Here is a 22,554-nt window from a genome sequence, read left to right on the forward strand (position 1 = left end):
GTAACTAAATGCCTCATAATATTCTAACGTAACAATCGTCAAATGTTCCGATGAAGTCAAAAAAATATTCGTTATTCAACCAAGCATTTTATCCCACAGGGTTATCGTAACTCAGAGGTAGAAGATTGTTAATATCTATGTTCAATGACGTTTGCCTAAACTATAGATGAAACCACTGAATCTGCCTCTGTTAACCTACAGATATTTTATGAGTATTTAACTATCAAACTCATATTGAACAGAAACAATTCTTACGGATAGTTCCCTCTCACACTTGACTGCCTTATTTCCTGATACATGTTTCTTGAAAAGAATAAACACTCATCATGTTGTGTTGTCTTACTTCATAGTGGTCTTCCCACGCTCTATCCACTGGAGTTCTCTCCCCACAACGGGCTCATAATTTTGCCTGCGGCAATATGGGAGACTTTGTTAAATTGTTCTAAATTTTCCAGGATTTTAGATTCTCTTTAAGATTGGTAAATCTAAAGGCAGCAAATATATTTCACCTTTCCCCTTTGGGTTAATTTCTTTTTTAATTTGTGGTAAGCGTATGTCTCCTCACGATCCTCATGGCGAATGTGGCAAATATGTGAAGACGCCATGTTCTGAGCTGGTGTCAATAGCCTTTAAGTCAAACCCTAAGCCAGATACACTTTCGCAGATGAAGTTGCAGCTCGGAAGAGGATAGTAAGTTTCACAACTTCAGTTTCCTCATGGCACTTGAGGCTTCAGCCAGGCAAGTCCTATTGTCAAGGATCCACAGGCAGCAGGTCATGCGGGCTCACAGAAGAAATTTTGGGAATTGACCCTATTCAGAGGTTACAGCAAGACCCTTGACCAGGACGTTTGGCAAACCTGGACCTAAATCAAGTGAACTTCCCAGACAGCAGTAGCAAGGACTCAGTGAAACATAGTTCCTTCCTGGTTCAGAAACAGTTGCCTGACTATGCTGGATGTATTCCAGAGCCCAGTGGGTGGATGAGTTGAAACATGTGGATCAAGCAAGGATTTTTCTCTCCGTTATTTCTGGTTCCCAAGAAGGATTCAACACAACTCAGAATGATCATCGATATGAAGATCCAGAACCTGGATAACTGAGATGACCAACCAAGTTTCAGATGGAGTACACACAGACGATTCCATACAGCACCCGAGATATTTGAAATACACATATCTACACGTACCTATCCATCCAGCCTCTCAAAAAATATATTTGCTGTCCCTTGGAGACTATTCCAGTTCAGAGTTGTACTGATGGGAATATCAATGGCTCCATGGCTATTTACAATTATAACATTCCTAGAACTGGTGTATCTCCACACTCACAGATATTGTTTCATGGATATATGATGATTTCCTGATCTCCAAGTGTTGATGTTGAATCTCCAGACGACTCCTAATATCTGAGAGATTTCTTCCTAGTTCCTTGTGCATCCAGGCAAAATGTAGAACTTTAGCCCAGATTCGAACAGAAATATATAGGGCCATATTCAACACTCATCAGGATATTGTTTATCCACCGTTGGAACACGCATCAGAATGATACAACCAGTTTATCAAAGTTCCAGAAATCTCCACACACTATGGCAATAGATGTTGCTACTGGGAGCTCTGACATCTATGCAGGATCTAACATTTAGAGGCCGGCTGCATCTCAGATCCATTCAGAATTGGATCAATCAACATGGAGGGAAACAGCTAGACTCCATACACCTACGGATCTTGTGCACAAGGACCTTGCATGGTGGATGAACTCTGATAATGTCATACACAGGACTCCAATCAGGACGTTGTGACCAGGATCGACATTTCTTCACAGATGCTTACAATAACAGGTTGGGGAGATCATCTATAAGACAAGAGAGCATCAGGGCCCCGTTTCACAAAGCTATCGTATCGCAACAACTGTCGTACCTCCTATACTGTAACATAGACTTACGACAGTCGTAGCGATACGATAGCTTTGTGAAATGGGGCCCAGGTCTTTTGGGAGTTACATTCACCAGTCCATATCAGCATCTTAGAGATGAGAGACGTCTTATTAGCCATATAACACTGAGCACTAATACTCAGGAATTTCCAACTTCTAGTTGTCACAGACAACAGCATGATAGTTGTCTATTTTAACAGACTTACCCGATCTCAAAACCTTATGAAACATATGAGTGAACTTTACGATCTAGTGGACAGTCAGGATTGCATCACAGTGGCCAGACACATCCCAGGAAAGATAAACATCATTGCATACGCGCGTTATCACACCTGGACAACGACAGAATGGACACTTAATTCGGATGCTTTCAGGCAGATAGTGATCAAATAGGAACAGCATAGATTGCATAGATCTTTTCGCGACATCACTAGCAATCAGTTGCCGACTTACATCAGTCTTGTCCCAGATCTTCAAGCATATGCAGTAGATATCATGCCTTTCCACCAACAGCACTCATACCACAAGTCCTTGTCAAGATCAGCTGTAGTGATCTACCTTCAGTTGTTGCCTATCTATAGCCTGTTTTTATATTATATCATCTTGCTAAGTTAAAATGTTTATAAGTTAATTGCTATTTAAATGCATCTGTGATGAACTAGTTGTGTTATTGCCCTTCGTTAAGACGTTTTTATAATTTACCTCATAATAACCTATAATTATTATAAACATATAACTTGATATAGTCACGATATGGCTGAAATACTGCCGATATGACTCACTCACTGGCCTTGTCAAGAACAGGAACCATCACATGATGATGTTTCTGGTCGCACCAACATGGCCGGCACGATCATGGTTCTCAGACCTACCGTCTCTACTTTGAAGACCAACCACTGCGTCTTCCTCAGTGGCCTACACTTCTCGGAGAGCCAAAGTAAAACATGTTCCATCGCATTCTACAACAGCTGAACCTACACGTATTGGAACTATCCTGCAACACCTCACGTCAGCAGGAGTTTTAAATGAAGTTTACTCTGCTGTTACGCATACACTCAGAGCTTCAAATCTGTTTATATGACTATAGACAGTATGTCTTAACAGTATGTTATGAGCATTTGATCTAGAGGATATCCCCAAACAATGCCTAACTGCGGAATTTTATTTGTGGTTTAACGAAATTATTATTACATCATCCGTTGGAACCCATGGAAAAAACCTCAGCCTCATATTGCTTGGAAGACCTCATTCCTTATGGCACTGGTTACTCAGATCAGTTAGTCAGCAAAGCTTAGATGTTCCATCTGTCCGAACCACAACATGACTCATATTGCTTGGAAGACCTCATTCCTTATGGCACTGGTCACTCAGATCAGCTAGTCAGCAAAGCTTAGATGTTCCATCTGTCCGAACCACATCATACGGGGACAGAACATTTAGCAGAGCGGTTGCTGTACTCTGGAATGGATTACCTGAAAATATCAGAAAATCAGAAAATATCAACAGTTTTCGATCTTGTCTCAAAACCATCCTCTTCAAACGAGCACGCGACTAAGCGCACACGAACAGGACTCTGGATATGTAGCGCTATACAAATGTCTGATTTGATTGATTGATTTCATTGATTGACTGGCCAAAGTTTCACAGATTACAGACAGCATGCCCTGGGTGTTGGATCGGTTGCATTCCCGAAAACCCTTTCAGAGTTGGCTTCAGGAACAAGACTCATAAATGAGTCATATACATTGATGAAATTTAGGTGAAAACAGTTTTTGTACTGCCACTGTAGATTCCCTTAAAGAAATCAGTTTAAGTTCGTAAACTTAGTTAATTTCAGAATACAATTGTTAACTGCAAACTCTTCTTTGTTGTTTGTTTCACTCTGAAATGATTTCTGATTAACTTATTGTTCAACATGTAACAATGGTTATACAAACGCTCAACATTCCATCATCATGAAGTACTGCATGTCATGTCCTGCAAATGGATGAAAGTGAGATTGGGTCACAAGTTCAGATTATGTTGGCACTGGAGGGGTATTTATTTAGTGGTTGAGGATCGCCCTATTCTACCCAACTCAACTGATACACTTTACCGGTAGTATTCTAGCTGCTTGCAGATGCTTAGGGTTTGTTTCACAAAAGTTCTGGAATAACACGTTTTGGCAACAATGTGAAATATCCAAACAATAATTACAGTTATGAAGGGAGGTATGTCATTCATGCGTAAACAAGATATAGATCTAGCTGCTGCATGTATTTGTTTTGAAGGCTGGATGCTATATTGTCACTGTAGTACAGGTACTTGCGCAACTCGTATTCAATTAGTAAATTGTTGTGTGGTTTTTCAGCCTTTGGTGGACAGTCTTCCTCATGCCTCTCTGGTGGATTATCCTTCTGTTACACCATCAATAGTCGCACTAAAGGAATTGGTTTCTGATACATCAATGGGGGATGTTGCTTCTATTAGTTCACAGGACTCACCAGAGGATTTATCTTCAGATAGATCAGGCTCTCAGATAACAACACTGGAGGAAACTCATGAGTGTAAGTGACAGAAAGCTTTGAGACATTGTCCACAGGGCGACTACAACTGAGTGTTTTTCACATTCATAACTACAGTCATAGTTGAAGAAAAGTATTTCTAAGTTGAATCTACAACGTAGGCTATACAAGTAAGTAAGTAGGAGTTCCAAGAGAAAATCCCATGGTCACCATCACAGACGTTATATCATAACAATATGATATAATACAATTAAGAAGCTAATATGATTTACTATTGCGACTCATTATTCCTGACGTGAGCAACACCAAGTATCAATGTTACACATTTTAAAACCAGTATCTTAAATTACAGATCAACCTTGTTCTTTTTTCAGGGGCCATGCATTCATCAGCAGAAGGTTGATGCCATTGATTGATTCTAAATTGCCACGTTCGAATGTCTCAGTAATACTGATGTTGTGTTTGCAGATCATGTTGACTGAAATGGTTAAGACTTATTCTTATTCACTACTTATTTGTACAATTTCCAAAACTAACAATAGGGTTTATTTGTGGTTCAATCATTTTTCCTGCAGGTTTTGAGGACGTAGAGAAGCTTACAGAAGACCTGCATATCGTTGATAAGGTTACACATTTTACGTTGTTAAATTACATTCAGTTTAAAAAACAAAATCTGCAAAACATGTTTCGAGACATTTTAGGAGATGAAACACTATTTTGTATAAATGTTTCTATGATTTTTAAGATCATTCGTCTTTGTTATTGGAAACCATTGAATAGATCTGTAGATATTGAAAACATATATGATTTTATCAACAGCAGTTGCAGGATTACAATAACATTTTTGTAAACAATCACTACTAGATACCTACTGGACTCGAATGTATAACCCAGAATACAGACTACCAATAAGGAAGCTGACTAATCGCCCCATTCCCTTGCTTCCTGTGCCCTTCAAAAGACGCAGAACGTGCACATAAATACATGCATACGTACGGATTTTCATACAAAAATTGTGTGTGCGATTTAGGACAGCTAATATTTTCTGATCGTTTCAGGAGAAGGACAACAAAATTATGCAGCTTAGTCCTCTATATACAGGTATGGAATTTGAATACTTTCAATCTTTGATCATTTAGCACCTGTTGTAATGTGAAATTACGAAGGTGATGTACCATATTCCTTTTCATTCCTCAGCTGAGTGGCAAAACACATTACGTTACTTGAGCCGGAACATAGGCAGCCTTTCAAGGTTGCAAGAGCAACAGTCCAGACTTGATACGGTAAGTGTTGCGTTGGTATCAAGACAAAGGGACGACAGATTTACAATATGTGTCAGTAGAAAGGTCTTTGGGTTGCTGAAGATTAACTTAATCATCACAATGGCGGTTATGAACTCTTACCTCATGATAATATCTCTGTAAAGATGTTGATTTGTTTCACAGAAACGTGTTGCTTTTACAGACTGATTATGAATGTCATGACCATCCGATGTTCGGGGATTCTTCTGAGATACCAACTGACTTCCCAGGTAAATGTGACAAGAGTTATTGTGTGTTGTCTTTTAATGTTATATATATATATATCACATTTTCATAATTATGAAGGAATTCTACTGACAACTGCGCTTTGTGCAAAATCTCCTTCAATAGTTGCACCTGGTAACTTTTCGTTCATAGATAAATATATGTACACACGATAACAATATTGGAAGTTATGTTGGTGAAAGATAGGCCATTGTAATGACTGTATTTAAAGAGAGTGGATACCTCTGTTTGTGCGCATACCGTATGCGACGGCATGTGACAGCAGGAGCGCGTATCAGTTATTTCCCTTCATCTTGCTTCTAATCATACTTCCGCCGCGCAAGCATGTATCCTGAGGTAAACCCGGGCAAGAGTTGTCTCCCCTTATCAAATTTATTTTGGATATGCTGTTTTAATTGGAGATAATGTTGATACCCTCTGGTAACATATTTTTGATATATTTTTAATATTAATCTAGTGTGAATTTACTATATATAAAATCATTTTATACAAAAATCTTGTTATTATAAAACCCTTTTTTCATGTTTCATGTTTTTATTACATATTCCTTCCTCAACATTGTTAAACTTCTTATACATGTTTTCTTTGTAAGTGCCTCATGTATGTATATATCCCCGTTACACTTCCTACCATTCACCTGATGAAGGAGCAAGTATACACTCCGAAACGTCGTGTTATTCACAATAAAGAAGTGTTGACATCCATAAATATTGCTTTTCTTAACCAGATGATTGTCAGGTGTAGGTTTGATTACATCACTGATCACATGATGTATTTTACTCATAAAGTCAGCTTCATACATTGTACCTAGGTACTGACATTCAAAGGAAACAAAAACAGAAAGGTCATGTTCTGCAAATAAGGCAGTTTCAAGAGGGAAGACTTGGCAGAACGCCTTTGTACGCCATTCTTGAAAGAGTAAGTAACTGTTCAACAACTGATTGTGGAATTTGTTGTTCTGCATGGAGAGTAATTATTATGTCCATATTTAGCAATAACATCGTACAATCTTTGGAGTAATGATTACAATTTCAAAATGAATATTTGATATGCCATAATATTAAAAGTTGTAGATAAAATATTCTTACGTAGTCCTGGAGTTACGTTTCTTTTGAATACTAGTTTTTACAAAAAAAACTAGTTATCATCCTATGCTACTAACAATGGAAATCTCTGACATGCATGTAGATCACACCAGTGTAAAGTTTACCTTTATTATTCAGAAGAATTTGTTGATTCGCTTACATGTAGCATCCAACAGTTTTATAGAATAGAAACTGTACCATCCTTTTAACGTTTAGATACTGTTCGTATTTTTTCTTCCCATCTCAATTTCATGTGTATGCACTCTGTAGTTAACATCTAACTTCCATTGCCATACAGATAATTGCAGAAGACAAGGCAGCCATAGCCCATGAAGGAATTATTCTGTCTATGGAGCAAGGTTGGTATAATATTGAACACAGATCATTTTGAAAAATGTTAAAAGTCAGGGTAAAAAAATTTAATTGAAAAAAAAGATTACATTTCGTAGGTTGTGTCCACGTGTATGGAACTATTAAATCGCACATGCTTTGAAACCACTCTTTATTTCTGCTAAATGTACTATTTCGTAATATTACAAAATAATGTTCGTCTGGAAAATGTTTTGTTCAGCTTTCGCGAATAAAATCTTGTGACAGCTTTTGTTTATGAGAGAGATTCTACATCTATAGAATATTAAAATGTCTGCATGGTTTTGATATGACTTCTGAGCGAATCATTTTATACCTGAATTGTTATTTTAGGTGATCGACTTGTCTACGTTATGGGAACTCCTGTTTTGTGTAAGTTCACTTTTTTTCTTATGTGATACAAAATATACTTAACCAACATTTTAAAAAAGATATTTATATTTTATAACAGATAGAACACATTTATTTTGGATTTCACCTTCAAGATTCATTCATGACACCATTTGTTATGTTGTTGATCACGAGAGGGAAGATCGAAATCTTAACTCTCTTAGGACCTAATCATCTGGAATTGTTTCTTTTACATAGCAAAAATGTTCTTCAAAACTTCTTTTCTAACGTCTAACCTTTATTTTCCGTATTCATCCACAAATGAGGAAGGGGAGTTTACGACAACAGTAGATTGACAGATACGCTTTACGATGATTAGGGGTATTTTTCGGCCTGTTACTGCTTTCTATACAGGGCAATTACAAAGAACTGTTCGTCTTTCTATGTGCCGATGCATCCAGTTGAGCTCAGTTCATACAGTCGCCGGTGTTTGTGATGCACCCACTTGGGTTCAGTTCATGCAGTCAGCGTTATTTCCAATGTACCCGCACGGGTTCTGTTGTTTGATGTATCCACTTAAGATAGGTTCACACGGTTGGTGTTGTTTCTGATGCATCCATGTGGGTTAAGTTCATACATATAACATTGTTTCTTATACATCCACATGGGTTCTGTTCGGGCAGTAAGCGTAGTTTCTAATGCATCCCCGTGGGTTCTGTTCATACAGCTAGTGTTGTTTCTAATGAACTCACTTGAGCTGAGTTCAGACAGTTGCCGTTGTTTCTGATGTATCCACATAGGTTCAGTTCATAGTGCACGTGAATACACACAGGTTCACTGCATTCGCTCAGTAATGTGTCAGGTTCCTGCTCATGTACATTATCTTCAGGTAAGAACTCTCAACTCATATACATAAGCTTCGGGTGACACAAGGTTCTTGCTCATTAACATTATCTTCAGGTAAGAACTCTCGGCTCATATACATAAGCTCCGGGTATCACGAGGTTCCTGCTTGTGTACAATATCTTCAGGTAAGAACTCTCGACTCATATACATATACTTCGGGTGACACAAGGTTTCTGCTTATGTACATTATCTTTGGGTAAGAACTCTCGGCTCATATACATAAGCTTCGGGTATCACAAGGTTCCTGCTTGTGTACATAATCTTCAGGTGAGATAAGGTGCCTCCTCCTATACATAATCTTCAGGTGAGATAAGGTGCCTCCTCGTATACATAATCTTCCGGTGAGAGAAGGTGCCGTCTCGTATACATAATCTTTAGGTGAGAAAAGGTGCCTCCTCGTATATAAAATCTCCGGTGAGAGAAGGTGCCTCCTCGCATACATAATATTCAGGTGACACAAGGTTCCTGCTTGTGTACATAATCTTACACATAATCACAATAATAAATAATCTCCAGGTGAGAAGGTTCCTCTTCGTATACACAGTCTTCAGGTAAGAGAAGGTCCGTCCTCGTATACATAATTACCAGCTCAGAAAGTTCCTCCTCGTATACATAATCATCAGGTGAGAAGGTTCCTCCTCGTATACATAATCAACAGGTGAGAAGGTTCCTCTTCGTATACACAGTCTTCAGGTAAGAGAAGGTCCGTCCTCGTATACATAATCACCAGCTGAGAAGGTTCCTCCTCGTATACATAATCATCAGGTGAGAAGGTTCCTCCTCGTATACATAATCACCAGGTGAGAAGGTTCCTCTTCGTATACATATTCACCAGGTGAGAAGGTTCGTGCTCGCATACATAGTCTTCAGGTATGGGAAGGTCTCCCCTCATATACATAATCACCAGCTGAGAAGGTTCCTCCTCGTATACATAATCATCAGGTGAGAAGGTCCCTCCTCGTATACATAATCATCAGGTGAGAAGGTTCCTCCTCGTATACATAATCACCAGGTGAGAAGGTTCCTCTTCGTGTACATAATCACCAGGTGAGAAGGTTCGTGCTCGCATACATAGTCTTCAGGTATGGGAAGGTTCGTGCTCGCATACATAGTCTTCAGGTATGGGAAGGTCTCCCCTCGTATACATAATCACCAGGTGAGAAGGTTCCTCCTCGTATACATAATCATCAGGTGAGAAGGATCCTTCTCGTATACATAATCACCAGCTGAGAAGGTTCCTCTTCGTATACATAATCACCAGGTGAGAAGGTTCCTCTTTGTATACATAATCACCAGGTGAGAAGGTTCGTGCTCGCATACATAGTCTTCAGGTATGGGAAGGTCTCCCCTCGTATACATAATCACCAGCTGAGAAGGTTCCTCCTCGTATGCATAATCATCAGCTGAGAAGGTTCCTCCTCGTATACATAATCACCAGGTGAGAAGGTTCCTCTTCGTGTACATAATAACCAGCTGAGAAGGTTCCTCTTCGTATACATAATCACCAGGTGAGAAGGTTCCTCTTCGTATACATAATCACCAGGTGAGAAGGTTCCTCCTGGTATACATAATCACCAGGTGAGAAGGTTCCTCTTCGTATACATAATCACCAGCTGAGAAGGTTCCTCTTCGTATACATAATCCCCAGGTGAGAAGGTTCGTGCTCGCATACATAGTCTTCAGCTATGGGAAGGTCTCCCCTCGTATACATAATCACCAGCTGAGAAGGTTCCTCCTCGTATGCATAATCATCAGGTGAGAAGGTTCCTCCTCGTATACATAATCACCAGGTGAGAAGGTTCCTCTTCGTATACATAATCACCAGCTGAGAAGGTTCCTCTTCGTATACATAATCACCAGCTGAGAAGGTTCCTCTTCGTATACATAATCACCAGCTGAGAAGGTTCCTCTTCGTATACATAATCACCAGGTGAGAAGGTTCCTCTTCGTGTACATAATCACCAGCTGAGAAGGTTCCTCTTCGTATACATAATCACCAGCTTAGAAGGTTCCTCTTCGTATACATAATGACCAGGTGAAGAAGGTTCACTCCTGGTATACATAATCACCAGGTGAAGGTTCCTCTTCGTATACATAATCACCAGGTGAGAAGGTTCCTCTTCGTATACATAATCATCAGGTGAGAGGTTCCTCCTCGTATACATAATCACCAGGTGAAGGTTCCTCTTCGTATACATAATCACCAGGTGAGAAGGTTCCTCTTCGTATACATAATCACCAGCTGAGAAGGTTCGTGCTCGCATACATAGTCTTCAGGTATGGAAAGGTCTCCCCTCGTATACATAATCACCAGCTGAAGGTTCCTCCTCGTATACATAATCATCAGGTGAAGGTTCCTCGTCGTATACATAATCACCAGGTGAGAAGGTTCCTCTTCGTATGCATAATCGGCAGGTGAAAAGGTTCCTCTTCATATACATAATCACCATGTGAAGGTTCCTCTTCGTATACATAATCACCATCTGAGAAGGTTCCTCTTCGTATACATAATCACCAGCTGAGAAGGTTCCTCTTCGTATACATAATCACCAGGTGAAGGTTCCTCCTGGTATACATAATCACCAGGTGAAGGTTCCTCCTCGTATACATAATCACCAGGTGAGAAGGTTCCTCCTGGTATACATAATCACCAGGTGAGGTTCCTCCTGGTATACATAATCACCAGGTGAGAAGGTTCCTCCTGGTGTACATAATCCCCAGCTGAGAAGGTTCCTCTTCGTATACATAATCACCAGGTGAGAAGGTTCCTCCTCGTATACATAATCACCAGGTGAGAAGGTTCCTCCTGGTATACATAATCACCAGCTGAGAAGGTTCCTCTTCGTATACATAATCACCAGGTGAGAAGGTTCCTCCTGGTATACATAATCCCCAGCTGAGAAGGTTCCTCTTTGTATACATAATCACCAGGTGAGAAGGTTCCTCTTCGTGTACATAATAACCAGCTGAGAAGGTTCCTCTTCGTATACATAATCACCAGGTGAGAAGGTTCCTCTTCGTATACATAATCACCAGGTGAGAAGGTTCCTCCTGGTATACATAATCACCAGGTGAGAAGGTTCCTCTTCGTATACATAATCACCAGCTGAGAAGGTTCCTCTTCGTATACATAATCCCCAGGTGAGAAGGTTCGTGCTCGCATACATAGTCTTCAGCTATGGGAAGGTCTCCCCTCGTATACATAATCACCAGCTGAGAAGGTTCCTCCTCGTATGCATAATCATCAGGTGAGAAGGTTCCTCCTCGTATACATAATCACCAGGTGAGAAGGTTCCTCTTCGTATACATAATCACCAGCTGAGAAGGTTCCTCTTCGTATACATAATCACCAGCTGAGAAGGTTCCTCTTCATATACATAATCACCAGGTGAGAAGGTTCCTCTTCGTATACATAATCACCAGGTGAAGGTTCCTCTTCGTGTACATAATCACCAGCTGAGAAGGTTCCTCTTCGTATACATAATCACCAGCTTAGAAGGTTCCTCTTCGTATACATAATGACCAGGTGAGAAGGTTCCTCCTGGTATACATAATCCCCAGGTGAGAAGGTTCCTCTTCGTATACATAATCACCAGGTGAGAAGGTTCCTCTTCGTATACATAATCATCAGGTGAGGGTTCCTCCTCGTATACATAATCACCAGGTGAGAAGGTTCCTCTTTGTATACATAATCACCAGGTGAGAAGGTTCCTCTTCGTATACATAATCACCAGGTGAGAAGGTTCGTGCTCGCATACATAGTCTTCAGGTATGGAAGGTCTCCTCGTATACATAATCACCAGCTGAGAAGGTTCCTCCTCGTATACATAATCATCAGGTGAGAAGGTTCCTCGTCGTATACATAATCACCAGGTGAGAAGGTTCCTCTTCGTATACATAATCGGCAGGTGAAAAGGTTCCTCTTCATATACATAAACACCATGTGAGAAGGTTCCTCTTCGTATACATAATCACCATCTGAGAAGGTTCCTCTTCGTATACATAATCACCAGCTGAGAAGGTTCCTCTTCGTATACATAATCACCAGGTGAGGAAGGTTCCTCCTGGTATACATAATCACCAGGTGAAGGTTCCTCCTCGTATACATAATCACCAGGTGAGAAGGTTCCTCCTGGTATACATAATCACCAGGTGAGGTTCCTCCTGGTATACATAATCACCAGGTGAGAAGGTTCCTCCTGGTATACATAATCCCCAGCTGAGAAGGTTCCTCTTCGTACACATAATCACCAGGTGAGAAGGTTCCTCCTCGTATACATAATCACCAGGTGAGAAGGTTCCTCCTGGTATACATAATCACCAGCTGAGAAGGTTCCTCTTCGTATACATAATCACCAGGTGAGAAGGTTCCTCCTGGTATACATAATCCCCAGCTGAGAAGGTTCCTCTTCGTATACATAATCACCAGGTGAGAAGGTTCCTCCTGGTATACATAATCACCAGCTGAGAAGGTTCCTCTTCGTATACATAGTCACCAGGTGAGAAGGTTCGTGCTCGCATACATAGTCTTCAGCTATGGGAAGGTCTCCCCTCGTATACATAATCACCAGCTGAGAAGGTTCCTCCTCGTATGCATAATCATCAGGTGAGAAGGTTCCTCCTCGTATACATAATCACCAGGTGAGAAGGTTCCTCTTCGTATACATAATCACCAGCTGAGAAGGTTCCTCTTCGTATACATAATCACCAGCTGAGAAGGTTCCTCTTCGTATACATAATCACCAGCTGAGAAGGTTCCTCTTCGTATACATAATCACCAGGTGAGAAGGTTCCTCTTCGTGTACATAATCACCAGCTGAGAAGGTTCCTCTTCGTATACATAATCACCAGCTTAGAAGGTTCCTCTTCGTATACATAATGACCAGGTGAGAAGGTTCCTCCTGGTATACATAATCACCAGGTGAGAAGGTTCCTCTTCGTATACATAATCACCAGGTGAGAAGGTTCCTCTTCGTATACATAATCATCAGGTGAGAGGGTTCCTCCTCGTATACATAATCACCAGGTGAGAAGGTTCCTCTTCGTATACATAATCACCAGGTGAGAAGGTTCCTCTTCGTATACATAATCACCAGCTGAGAAGGTTCGTGCTCGCATACATAGTCTTCAGGTATGGAAAGGTCTCCCCTCGTATACATAATCACCAGCTGAGAAGGTTCCTCCTCGTATACATAATCATCAGGTGAGAAGGTTCCTCGTCGTATACATAATCACCAGGTGAGAAGGTTCCTCTTCGTATACATAATCGGCAGGTGAAAAGGTTCCTCTTCATATACATAATCACCATGTGAGAAGGTTCCTCTTCGTATACATAATCACCATCTGAGAAGGTTCCTCTTCGTATACATAATCACCAGCTGAGAAGGTTCCTCTTCGTATACATAATCACCAGGTGAGAAGGTTCCTCCTGGTATACATAATCACCAGGTGAGAAGGTTCCTCCTCGTATACATAATCACCAGGTGAGAAGGTTCCTCCTGGTATACATAATCACCAGGTGAGGTTCCTCCTGGTATACATAATCACCAGGTGAGAAGGTTCCTCCTGGTATACATAATCCCCAGCTGAGAAGGTTCCTCTTCGTATACATAATCACCAGGTGAGAAGGTTCCTCCTCGTATACATAATCACCAGGTGAGAAGGTTCCTCCTGGTATACATAATCACCAGCTGAGAAGGTTCCTCTTCGTATACATAATCACCAGGTGAGAAGGTTCCTCCTGGTATACATAATCCCCAGCTGAGAAGGTTCCTCTTTGTATACATAATCACCAGGTGAGAAGGTTCCTCTTCGTGTACATAATAACCAGCTGAGAAGGTTCCTCTTCGTATACATAATCACCAGGTGAGAAGGTTCCTCTTCGTATACATAATCACCAGGTGAGAAGGTTCCTCCTGGTATACATAATCACCAGGTGAGAAGGTTCCTCTTCGTATACATAATCACCAGCTGAGAAGGTTAAGCGGCTCGTATACATAATCCCAGGTGAGAAGGTTAGATTGCTCGCATACATAGTCTTCAGCTATGGGAAGGTCTCCCCTCGTATACATAATCACCAGCTGAGAAGGTTCCTCCTCGTATGCATAATCATCAGGTGAGAAGGTTCCTCCTCGTATACATAATCACCAGGTGAGAAGGTTCCTCTTCGTATACATAATCACCAGCTGAGAAGGTTCCTCTTCGTATACATAATCACCAGCTGAGAAGGTTCCTCTTCGTATACATAATCACCAGGTGAGAAGGTTCCTCTTCGTATACATAATCACCAGGTGAGAAGGTTCCTCTTCGTGTACATAATCACCAGCTGAGAAGGTTCCTCTTCGTATACATAATCACCAGCTTAGAAGGTTCCTCTTCGTATACATAATGACCAGGTGAGAAGGTTCCTCCTGGTATACATAATCCCCAGGTGAGAAGGTTCCTCTTCGTATACATAATCACCAGGTGAGAAGGTTCCTCTTCGTATACATAATCATCAGGTGAGAGGGTTCCTCCTCGTATACATAATCACCAGGTGAGAAGGTTCCTCTTTGTATACATAATCACCAGGTGAGAAGGTTCCTCTTCGTATACATAATCACCAGGTGAGAAGGTTCGTGCTCGCATACATAGTCTTCAGGTATGGAAAGGTCTCCCCTCGTATACATAATCACCAGCTGAGAAGGTTCCTCCTCGTATACATAATCATCAGGTGAGAAGGTTCCTCGTCGTATACATAATCACCAGGTGAGAAGGTTCCTCTTCGTATACATAATCGGCAGGTGAAAAGGTTCCTCTTCATATACATAAACACCATGTGAGAAGGTTCCTCTTCGTATACATAATCACCATCTGAGAAGGTTCCTCTTCGTATACATAATCACCAGCTGAGAAGGTTCCTCTTCGTATACATAATCACCAGGTGAGAAGGTTCCTCCTGGTATACATAATCACCAGGTGAGAAGGTTCCTCCTCGTATACATAATCACCAGGTGAGAAGGTTCCTCCTGGTATACATAATCACCAGGTGAGGTTCCTCCTGGTATACATAATCACCAGGTGAGAAGGTTCCTCCTGGTATACATAATCCCCAGCTGAGAAGGTTCCTCTTCGTACACATAATCACCAGGTGAGAAGGTTCCTCCTCGTATACATAATCACCAGGTGAGAAGGTTCCTCCTGGTATACATAATCACCAGCTGAGAAGGTTCCTCTTCGTATACATAATCACCAGGTGAGAAGGTTCCTCCTGGTATACATAATCCCCAGCTGAGAAGGTTCCTCTTCGTATACATAATCACCAGGTGAGAAGGTTCCTCCTGGTATACATAATCACCAGCTGAGAAGGTTCCTCTTCGTATACATAGTCACCAGGTGAGAAGGTTCCTCCTGGTATACATAATCACCAGGTGAGAAGGTTCCTCTTCGTATACATAGTCACCAGGTGAGAAGGTTCCTCCTGGTATACATAATCACCAGGTGAGAAGGTTCCTCCAGGTATACATAATCACCAGGTGAGAAGGTTCCTCTTCATATACATAATCACCAGGTGAGAAGGTTCCTCTTCGTATACATATTCACCAAGTGAGAAGGTTCCTCCTTGTATACATAATCACCAGGTGAGAAGGTTCCTCTTCGTATACATAATCACCAGGTGAGAAGGTTCCTCCTGGTATACATAATCACCAGGTTAGAAGGTTCCTCTTCGTATACATAATCACCAGGTGAGAAGGTTCCTCCTGGTATACATAATCACCAGGTGAGAAGGTTCCTCCTGGTATACATAATCACCAGGTGAGAAGGTTCCTCTTCGTATACATAATCACCAGGTGAGAAGGTTCCTCCTCGTATACATAATCACCAGGTGAGAAGGTTCCTCTTTGTATACATAATCACCAGCTGAGAAGGTTCTTCCTGGTATACATAATCACCAGCTGAGAAGGTTCCTCTTCGTATACATAATCAACAGGTGAGAAGGTTCCTCCTCGTATACATAATCACCAGCTGAGAAGGTTCCTCCTCGTATACATAATCACCAGCTGAGAAGGTTCCTCCTGGTATACATAATCACCAGGTGAGAAGGTTCCTCCAGGTATACATAATCACCAGGTGAGAAGGTTCCTCTTCATATACATAATCACCAGGTGAGAAGGTTCCTCTTCGTATACATATTCACCAAGTGAGAAGGTTCCTCCTTGTATACATAATCACCAGGTGAGAAGGTTCCTCTTCGTATACATAATCACCAGGTGAGAAGGTTCCTCCTGGTATACATAATCACCAGGTGAGAAGGTTCCTCCTGGTATACATAATCACCAGCTGAGAAGGTTCTTCCTGGTATACATAATCACCAGGTGAGAAGGTTCCTCCTCGTATACATAATCACCAGGTGAGAAGGTTCCTCTTCGTATACATAATCACCAGCTGAGAAGGTTCTTCCTGGTATACATAATCACCAGCTGAGAAGGTTCCTCTTCGTATACATAATCAACAGGTGAGAAGGTTCCTCCTCGTATACATAATCACCAGGTGAGAAGGTTCCTCCTCGTATACATAATCACCAGCTGAGAAGGTTCCTCCTCGTATACATAATCATCAGATGAGAAGGTTCCTCCTCGTATACATAGTCTTCCACGGGATGGTTTTGTTGGTATTTGTATTGTTTGTTGTTGTTTTTTTTGTTCTTTTTGTTTTTGTTGTTTTTTTGTTCTTCAGATTGTTTTTTTATGTTAGCACTAGTTGGTTATGTGAGACTATATGCAACCTAGAAGGTCTGTTTTGATCAGAAATCTACCTGAGAAAAAAAACATGTCAGCGCCTTGAGCTTGTACTAGATACATGGATAAGTGCGCTATATAAATATCCTATAATTAAAAAAATATTTGGAAAGTTGTGGATGTTATTTAGTGGGCTTAGGGGTGTTTGTAGTGTTAGGTGCGTCATTGTGTCCAGTGAGAAAGAACAATGAGTTAACAGAATAGAGATTGAGAGGCATATAATTAACAAGTGTGGGTTAGTGTTTCTACAGTACAATGGGAATTAGGATTGCAATAGCATGGGGAAGCCAGCTAACTACACTTTGATTGACGTAAACACGTGAAGCATGAAGTATAAACAAAGGAATTAAGATAGATGGGAATCATTGTGGGTTTCGCAGCAAGAACTCTCATAGAAATATGTACTGGGGAGATGTTACCTTAAATCAGGATGCAAAGGGCATTGCCATTTGGGTACTTACAAATCTACTTTGAATGGAAGTTTAGAAGTGTGGAAGTATAATATACATGTAGAACAAAAATAAAGTTGCAGGCAACGATGAGGTCTCCTTGGCTTTACTTTCTATCTATTGTATCTGAGGGCCAGATATCATCGTCCAAAACGGAGCCAGAACACGTGTTTTGACAGGCGAGCGGATCTTCCAAATACAGCCGGGGTCATGTACCTTTTAAGTAGGTCCGGAGAAGAAATAGTTCTCTCTTTAAAAGTCTGTATCTCAGTTGTTCTTGGGTCTACATTCAAAACAATTATTGTTCTGGAATCACCAGGACATCATCTACCATACTGGCAGAATGTGCACATTTTGGGAGCAAACTACTCAGAAAAGTGCTGAAATACATGGCCAAAAACTGAAAACAAAAATAACTGCCAAACGGTACGTTTTAACGACTTGGCCCGTCCAGGCAAAATTGTTGGGAATTCGATTGTGCATCTGTACACGAAATTTGGAAGTGTTGGAACAATTAGTTATTGAGATATTTGCTGTCAAACGTTGAAGTTTTGGAATTAATTTTGAATTATTTCCCCTTTGCTATTGAGCCAAGAGCCTAGATATTTTTCAGGGGAATATCTACACCTAGGTGCGCATCTGTGTGATTTTTTGTAAGCGATTCGGGGCATTGGTTTAGGAGTTATGTTTGGTACTAAAATCGGCGGAATAATAAATAATAATAATAATAATCCGAACGATTACAATAGGTCTCCTGCAAGGAGCCCTAATTATGGATACAACTTCTTTATTTCCTAACTGCGACGTTTCGATGCAGATTATTGTATCATTGTCAAATAGGAATGAGAACGATTAAAGAATTTGTATCGAAACGTCGCACTCACGAAATAAAGAAGTTGTTATCCATAAAGTGTATCTATATTGTAAACACTTACTGGCGTAAACACTGAGAAGCTTGGACTGCCACGCCAACGCTTCCCCGTCGTTCATAATAAACGCTCTCAACCATAACCCACGGGGTTTTAGAGGCCGTTACAAGGCATTTCACTTGGCTACAAATCCCAAACTACCCCCTCCGAGCCAACTCATCCAGGCGACAACCAGTTCAAACCTTTCCCTGGACAATGGTTCGCCTAATCAGCCAATTCAATTCGGTGACCATACAAAAGGGCAGAGTTTCACTAGTTGTTTACAAACTTCTGGTAATTCTAACTGTGATAATCTAGTAGCTTTACTCTCCTTTGACGACAGGTTTTTTATCATAAACATATATTCTTTACCAACGTCAACATTTGTTCTCGTCACGATATGACTGAAATATTGCCGATGTAACGTTAAATATTAACTCACTAACTACAAACGTCTGAAGAACAGCACACAAAACATCAGTAAATTTATTAACAGACTTTCTGGTCCTTCCACTTCCCAATCGTTGCCTTTTGCTACACTTGTTGGCCGTCTGTGCTTTATCCCAAAATTTCTGCTGGAGCTTATCAGCTCTATATCTTCCGGTAGAATCAACAAATCTGTGGTAAGTATTCATTTTCTCGTTCAGAGCAGTGACAGCCAACATACATGTGTGCCTAGTAACAGAAAATGCGAAATGAATCGTGGAAATCTCTCTGCCTGCCGTCACGTGACTGTGACCCTGTCAACGATCGATTATATTCGTTTTATATTTGTGAAATCGACAAACCACAATCCCTCAGGTCGTTGTTTGCCTCTCTCACTGTCACATATTATATCTGCTCTGAGTTTTCGTACCTCGTGTACGTATAAATGGGCCGAGTGTCCACTAAATATGATTACGAACCAAAAATCTCAGATCAATTAGTCAGTCAGCCGAATAGCGATTAAATAACATAAATATGACCTTGCACAGTTGTTACTTTACTTCTTTTTTTTTAAAAACAAACAAAACAAAACAAAACCTTTTTTTCCCTCAAAACATCATCTCAGACATCGGTTAAATGAAGGGAATTGATAGTCATTTGGTATTGTACAATCAAACTGTCGGTGTGTTTTCTAACATGCCAGCGGCGATATATAGACAAACAACCCTGATAACGAATGTAGAAATAAATTAGTTCAAAGGCTTTTCATGCGTTAGTGAACGTATTTATGTGTAATCATCAGCAAAACTTCACCTACATATTGTTTGAACGGTATATCGGTGTATGCAGGCTCCTATTCATTGTTTAGGATTGTAGAAACTATCATTTGACAGCAGAAATCAACAGTACGTTTTAGCGAAGTGCTATTTCTTCGAAACTGATATTTTACATGAGTCCATGAGTGAGTGAGTTTAGTTTTACGCCGTTTTTAGCACTATTCCACCAATATCTCGGCGGGGGACACCAGAAATGGGCTTCACACATTGTACCCATGTGTGCATTCGAACTTGGGTCTTCAGCGTGACGAGAGAACGCTTTAACCACTAGGCCACCCCACCGCCCCTCAAAAGGTCCATGAAGAAGACAAACTTGGAGTACCAGTACACAGACCAGCCTCTCCGCCCAGCGTGACGCTGTATCTGTGAAAGTGATTCAAGCGGACATAGAAGCTGCCCGTTCATATGTTGTCTGTTGTCTGTTACAGATGTCAAAATGTCTTCACTTGACTTTGTTTTCTGTTTTATTGTATTCCATATTGCACTAGAGAAGTTCAGAATTCCCACACTATTACTTTAATCGTGATTTATGTAAATATGTCTGTATATTTTGACGAAGCGCCTCGACGTCTGTCTTCAACATCACATCGCAAGGCGGAACAGACATTTGTCAAAATTGTTGTATTCAGTATTTATTTGTTTATTAAATCACGTAACTTTGTTTGAAATACATTTAGAATTCACATACAAATAGTTTTACAGTACATTTATTCCGTTATGTGTTACAGCAAAGACGTATATACGTCCTTGGTGGCAGTAATCACCAAGTTGGCAACTGGAGAAACTCACAGTCGCACATTCAGCGCGCTGTTCACTGATACTCACATAGGGAGATTCAGCTGTTTACAGATACTCACATAGGGAGATTCAGCTGTTTACAGATACTCACATAGGGAGATTCAGCTGTTTACAGATAATCACATTGGAAGATTCAGCTGTTTACAGATAATCACATAGGGAGATTCAGCTGTTTACATATACTCACATAGGGAGATTCAGCTGTTTACATATACTCACATAGGGAGATTCAGCTGTTTACAGATAATCACATAGGGAGATTCAGCTGTTTACAGATACTCACATAGGGAGATTCAGCTGTTTACAGATAATCACATTGGAAGATTCAGCTGTTTACAGATAATCACATAGGGAGATTCAGCTGTTCACTGATACTCACATAGGGAGATTCAGCTGTTTACAGATACTCACATAGGGAGATTCAGCTGTTTACAGATACTCACATAGGGAGATTCAGCTGTTTACAGATACTCACATAGGGAGATTCAGCTGTTTACATATACTCACATAGGGAGATTCAGCTGTTTACAGATACTCACATAGGGAGATTCAGCTGTTTACAGATACTCACAAAGGGAGATTCAGCTGTTTACAGATACTCACATAGGGAGATTCAGCTGTTTACAGATACTCACATAGGGAGATTCAGCTGTTTACAGATACTCACATAGGAAGATTCAGCTGTTCACTGATACTCACATAGGGAGATTCAGCTGTTTACAGATAATCACATAGGAAGATTCAGCTGTTCACTGATACTCACATAGGGAGATTCAGCTGTTTACAGATACTCACATAGGGAGATTCAGCTGTTTACAGATACTCACATAGGGAGATTCAGCTGTTTACAGATACTCATATAGGGAGATTCAGCTGTTTACAGATACTCACATAGGGAGATTCAGCTGTTTACAGATACTCACATAGGGAGATTCAGCTGTTTACAGATACTCACATAGGGAGATTCAGCTGTTTACAGATACTCACATAGGGAGATTCAGCTGTTTACAGATACTCACATAGGGAGATTCAGCTGTTTACAGATAATCACATAGGAAGATTCAGCTGTTCACTGATAATCACATAGGGAGATTCAGCTGTTTACAGATAATCACATAGGAAGATTCAGCTGTTCACTGATACTCACATAGGGAGATTCAGCTGTTTACAGATAATCACATAGGAAGATTCAGCTGTTCACTGATAATCACATAGGGAGATTCAGCTGTTTACAGATAATCACATAGGGAGATTCAGCTGTTCACTGATAATCACATAGGGAGATTCAGCTGTTTACAGATAATCACATAGGGAGATTCAGCTGTTTACAGATAATCACATAGGGAGATTCAGCTGTTTACAGATAATCACAGATACAGATCATCATAGGGAGATTCAGCTGTTTACATATACTCACATAGGGAGATTCAGCTGTTTACAGATACTCACATAGGGAGATTCAGCTGTTTACAGATACTCACATAGGGAGATTCAGCTGTTTACAGATACTCACATAGGGAGATTCAGCTGTTTACAGATACTCACATAGGGAGATTCAGCTGTTTACAGATAATCACATAGGAAGATTCAGCTGTTCACTGATAATCACATAGGGAGATTCAGCTGTTTACAGATAATCACATAGGAAGATTCAGCTGTTCACTGATACTCACATAGGGAGATTCA

At 40.5% G+C, this 22,554-nt stretch overlaps 1 protein-coding gene and 1 long non-coding RNA gene across 2 annotated transcripts in view; both read left to right on the forward strand.

The window, feature by feature from the left end:
- LOC124272954 overlaps window positions 1–22,554 on the forward strand; it is a 56,832-nt gene that overhangs the window by 32,983 nt on the left and 1,295 nt on the right. The window contains exons 4-11 of the mRNA XM_046708196.1: window positions 4,284–4,479; window positions 5,013–5,062; window positions 5,496–5,538; window positions 5,635–5,720; window positions 5,902–5,968; window positions 6,796–6,902; window positions 7,368–7,428; window positions 7,772–7,810. Coding sequence (XP_046564152.1) covers window positions 4,284–4,479; window positions 5,013–5,062; window positions 5,496–5,538; window positions 5,635–5,720; window positions 5,902–5,968; window positions 6,796–6,902; window positions 7,368–7,428; window positions 7,772–7,810 — 649 coding nt within the window. The remainder of the gene's footprint in view (window positions 1–4,283; window positions 4,480–5,012; window positions 5,063–5,495; window positions 5,539–5,634; window positions 5,721–5,901; window positions 5,969–6,795; window positions 6,903–7,367; window positions 7,429–7,771; window positions 7,811–22,554) is intronic.
- Window positions 7,824–9,587, forward strand: LOC124272955. The gene is made up of 3 exons (XR_006897502.1): window positions 7,824–8,762; window positions 9,126–9,190; window positions 9,510–9,587. It is a non-coding gene; the product is annotated as an uncharacterized LOC124272955 (long non-coding RNA).

The sequence above is a fragment of the Haliotis rubra genome, unplaced genomic scaffold (assembly GCF_003918875.1).
Source record: "Haliotis rubra isolate DU_JTF1 unplaced genomic scaffold, ASM391887v1 Scf1749, whole genome shotgun sequence".
Taxonomy (NCBI): Eukaryota; Metazoa; Mollusca; class Gastropoda; order Lepetellida; family Haliotidae; genus Haliotis; species Haliotis rubra.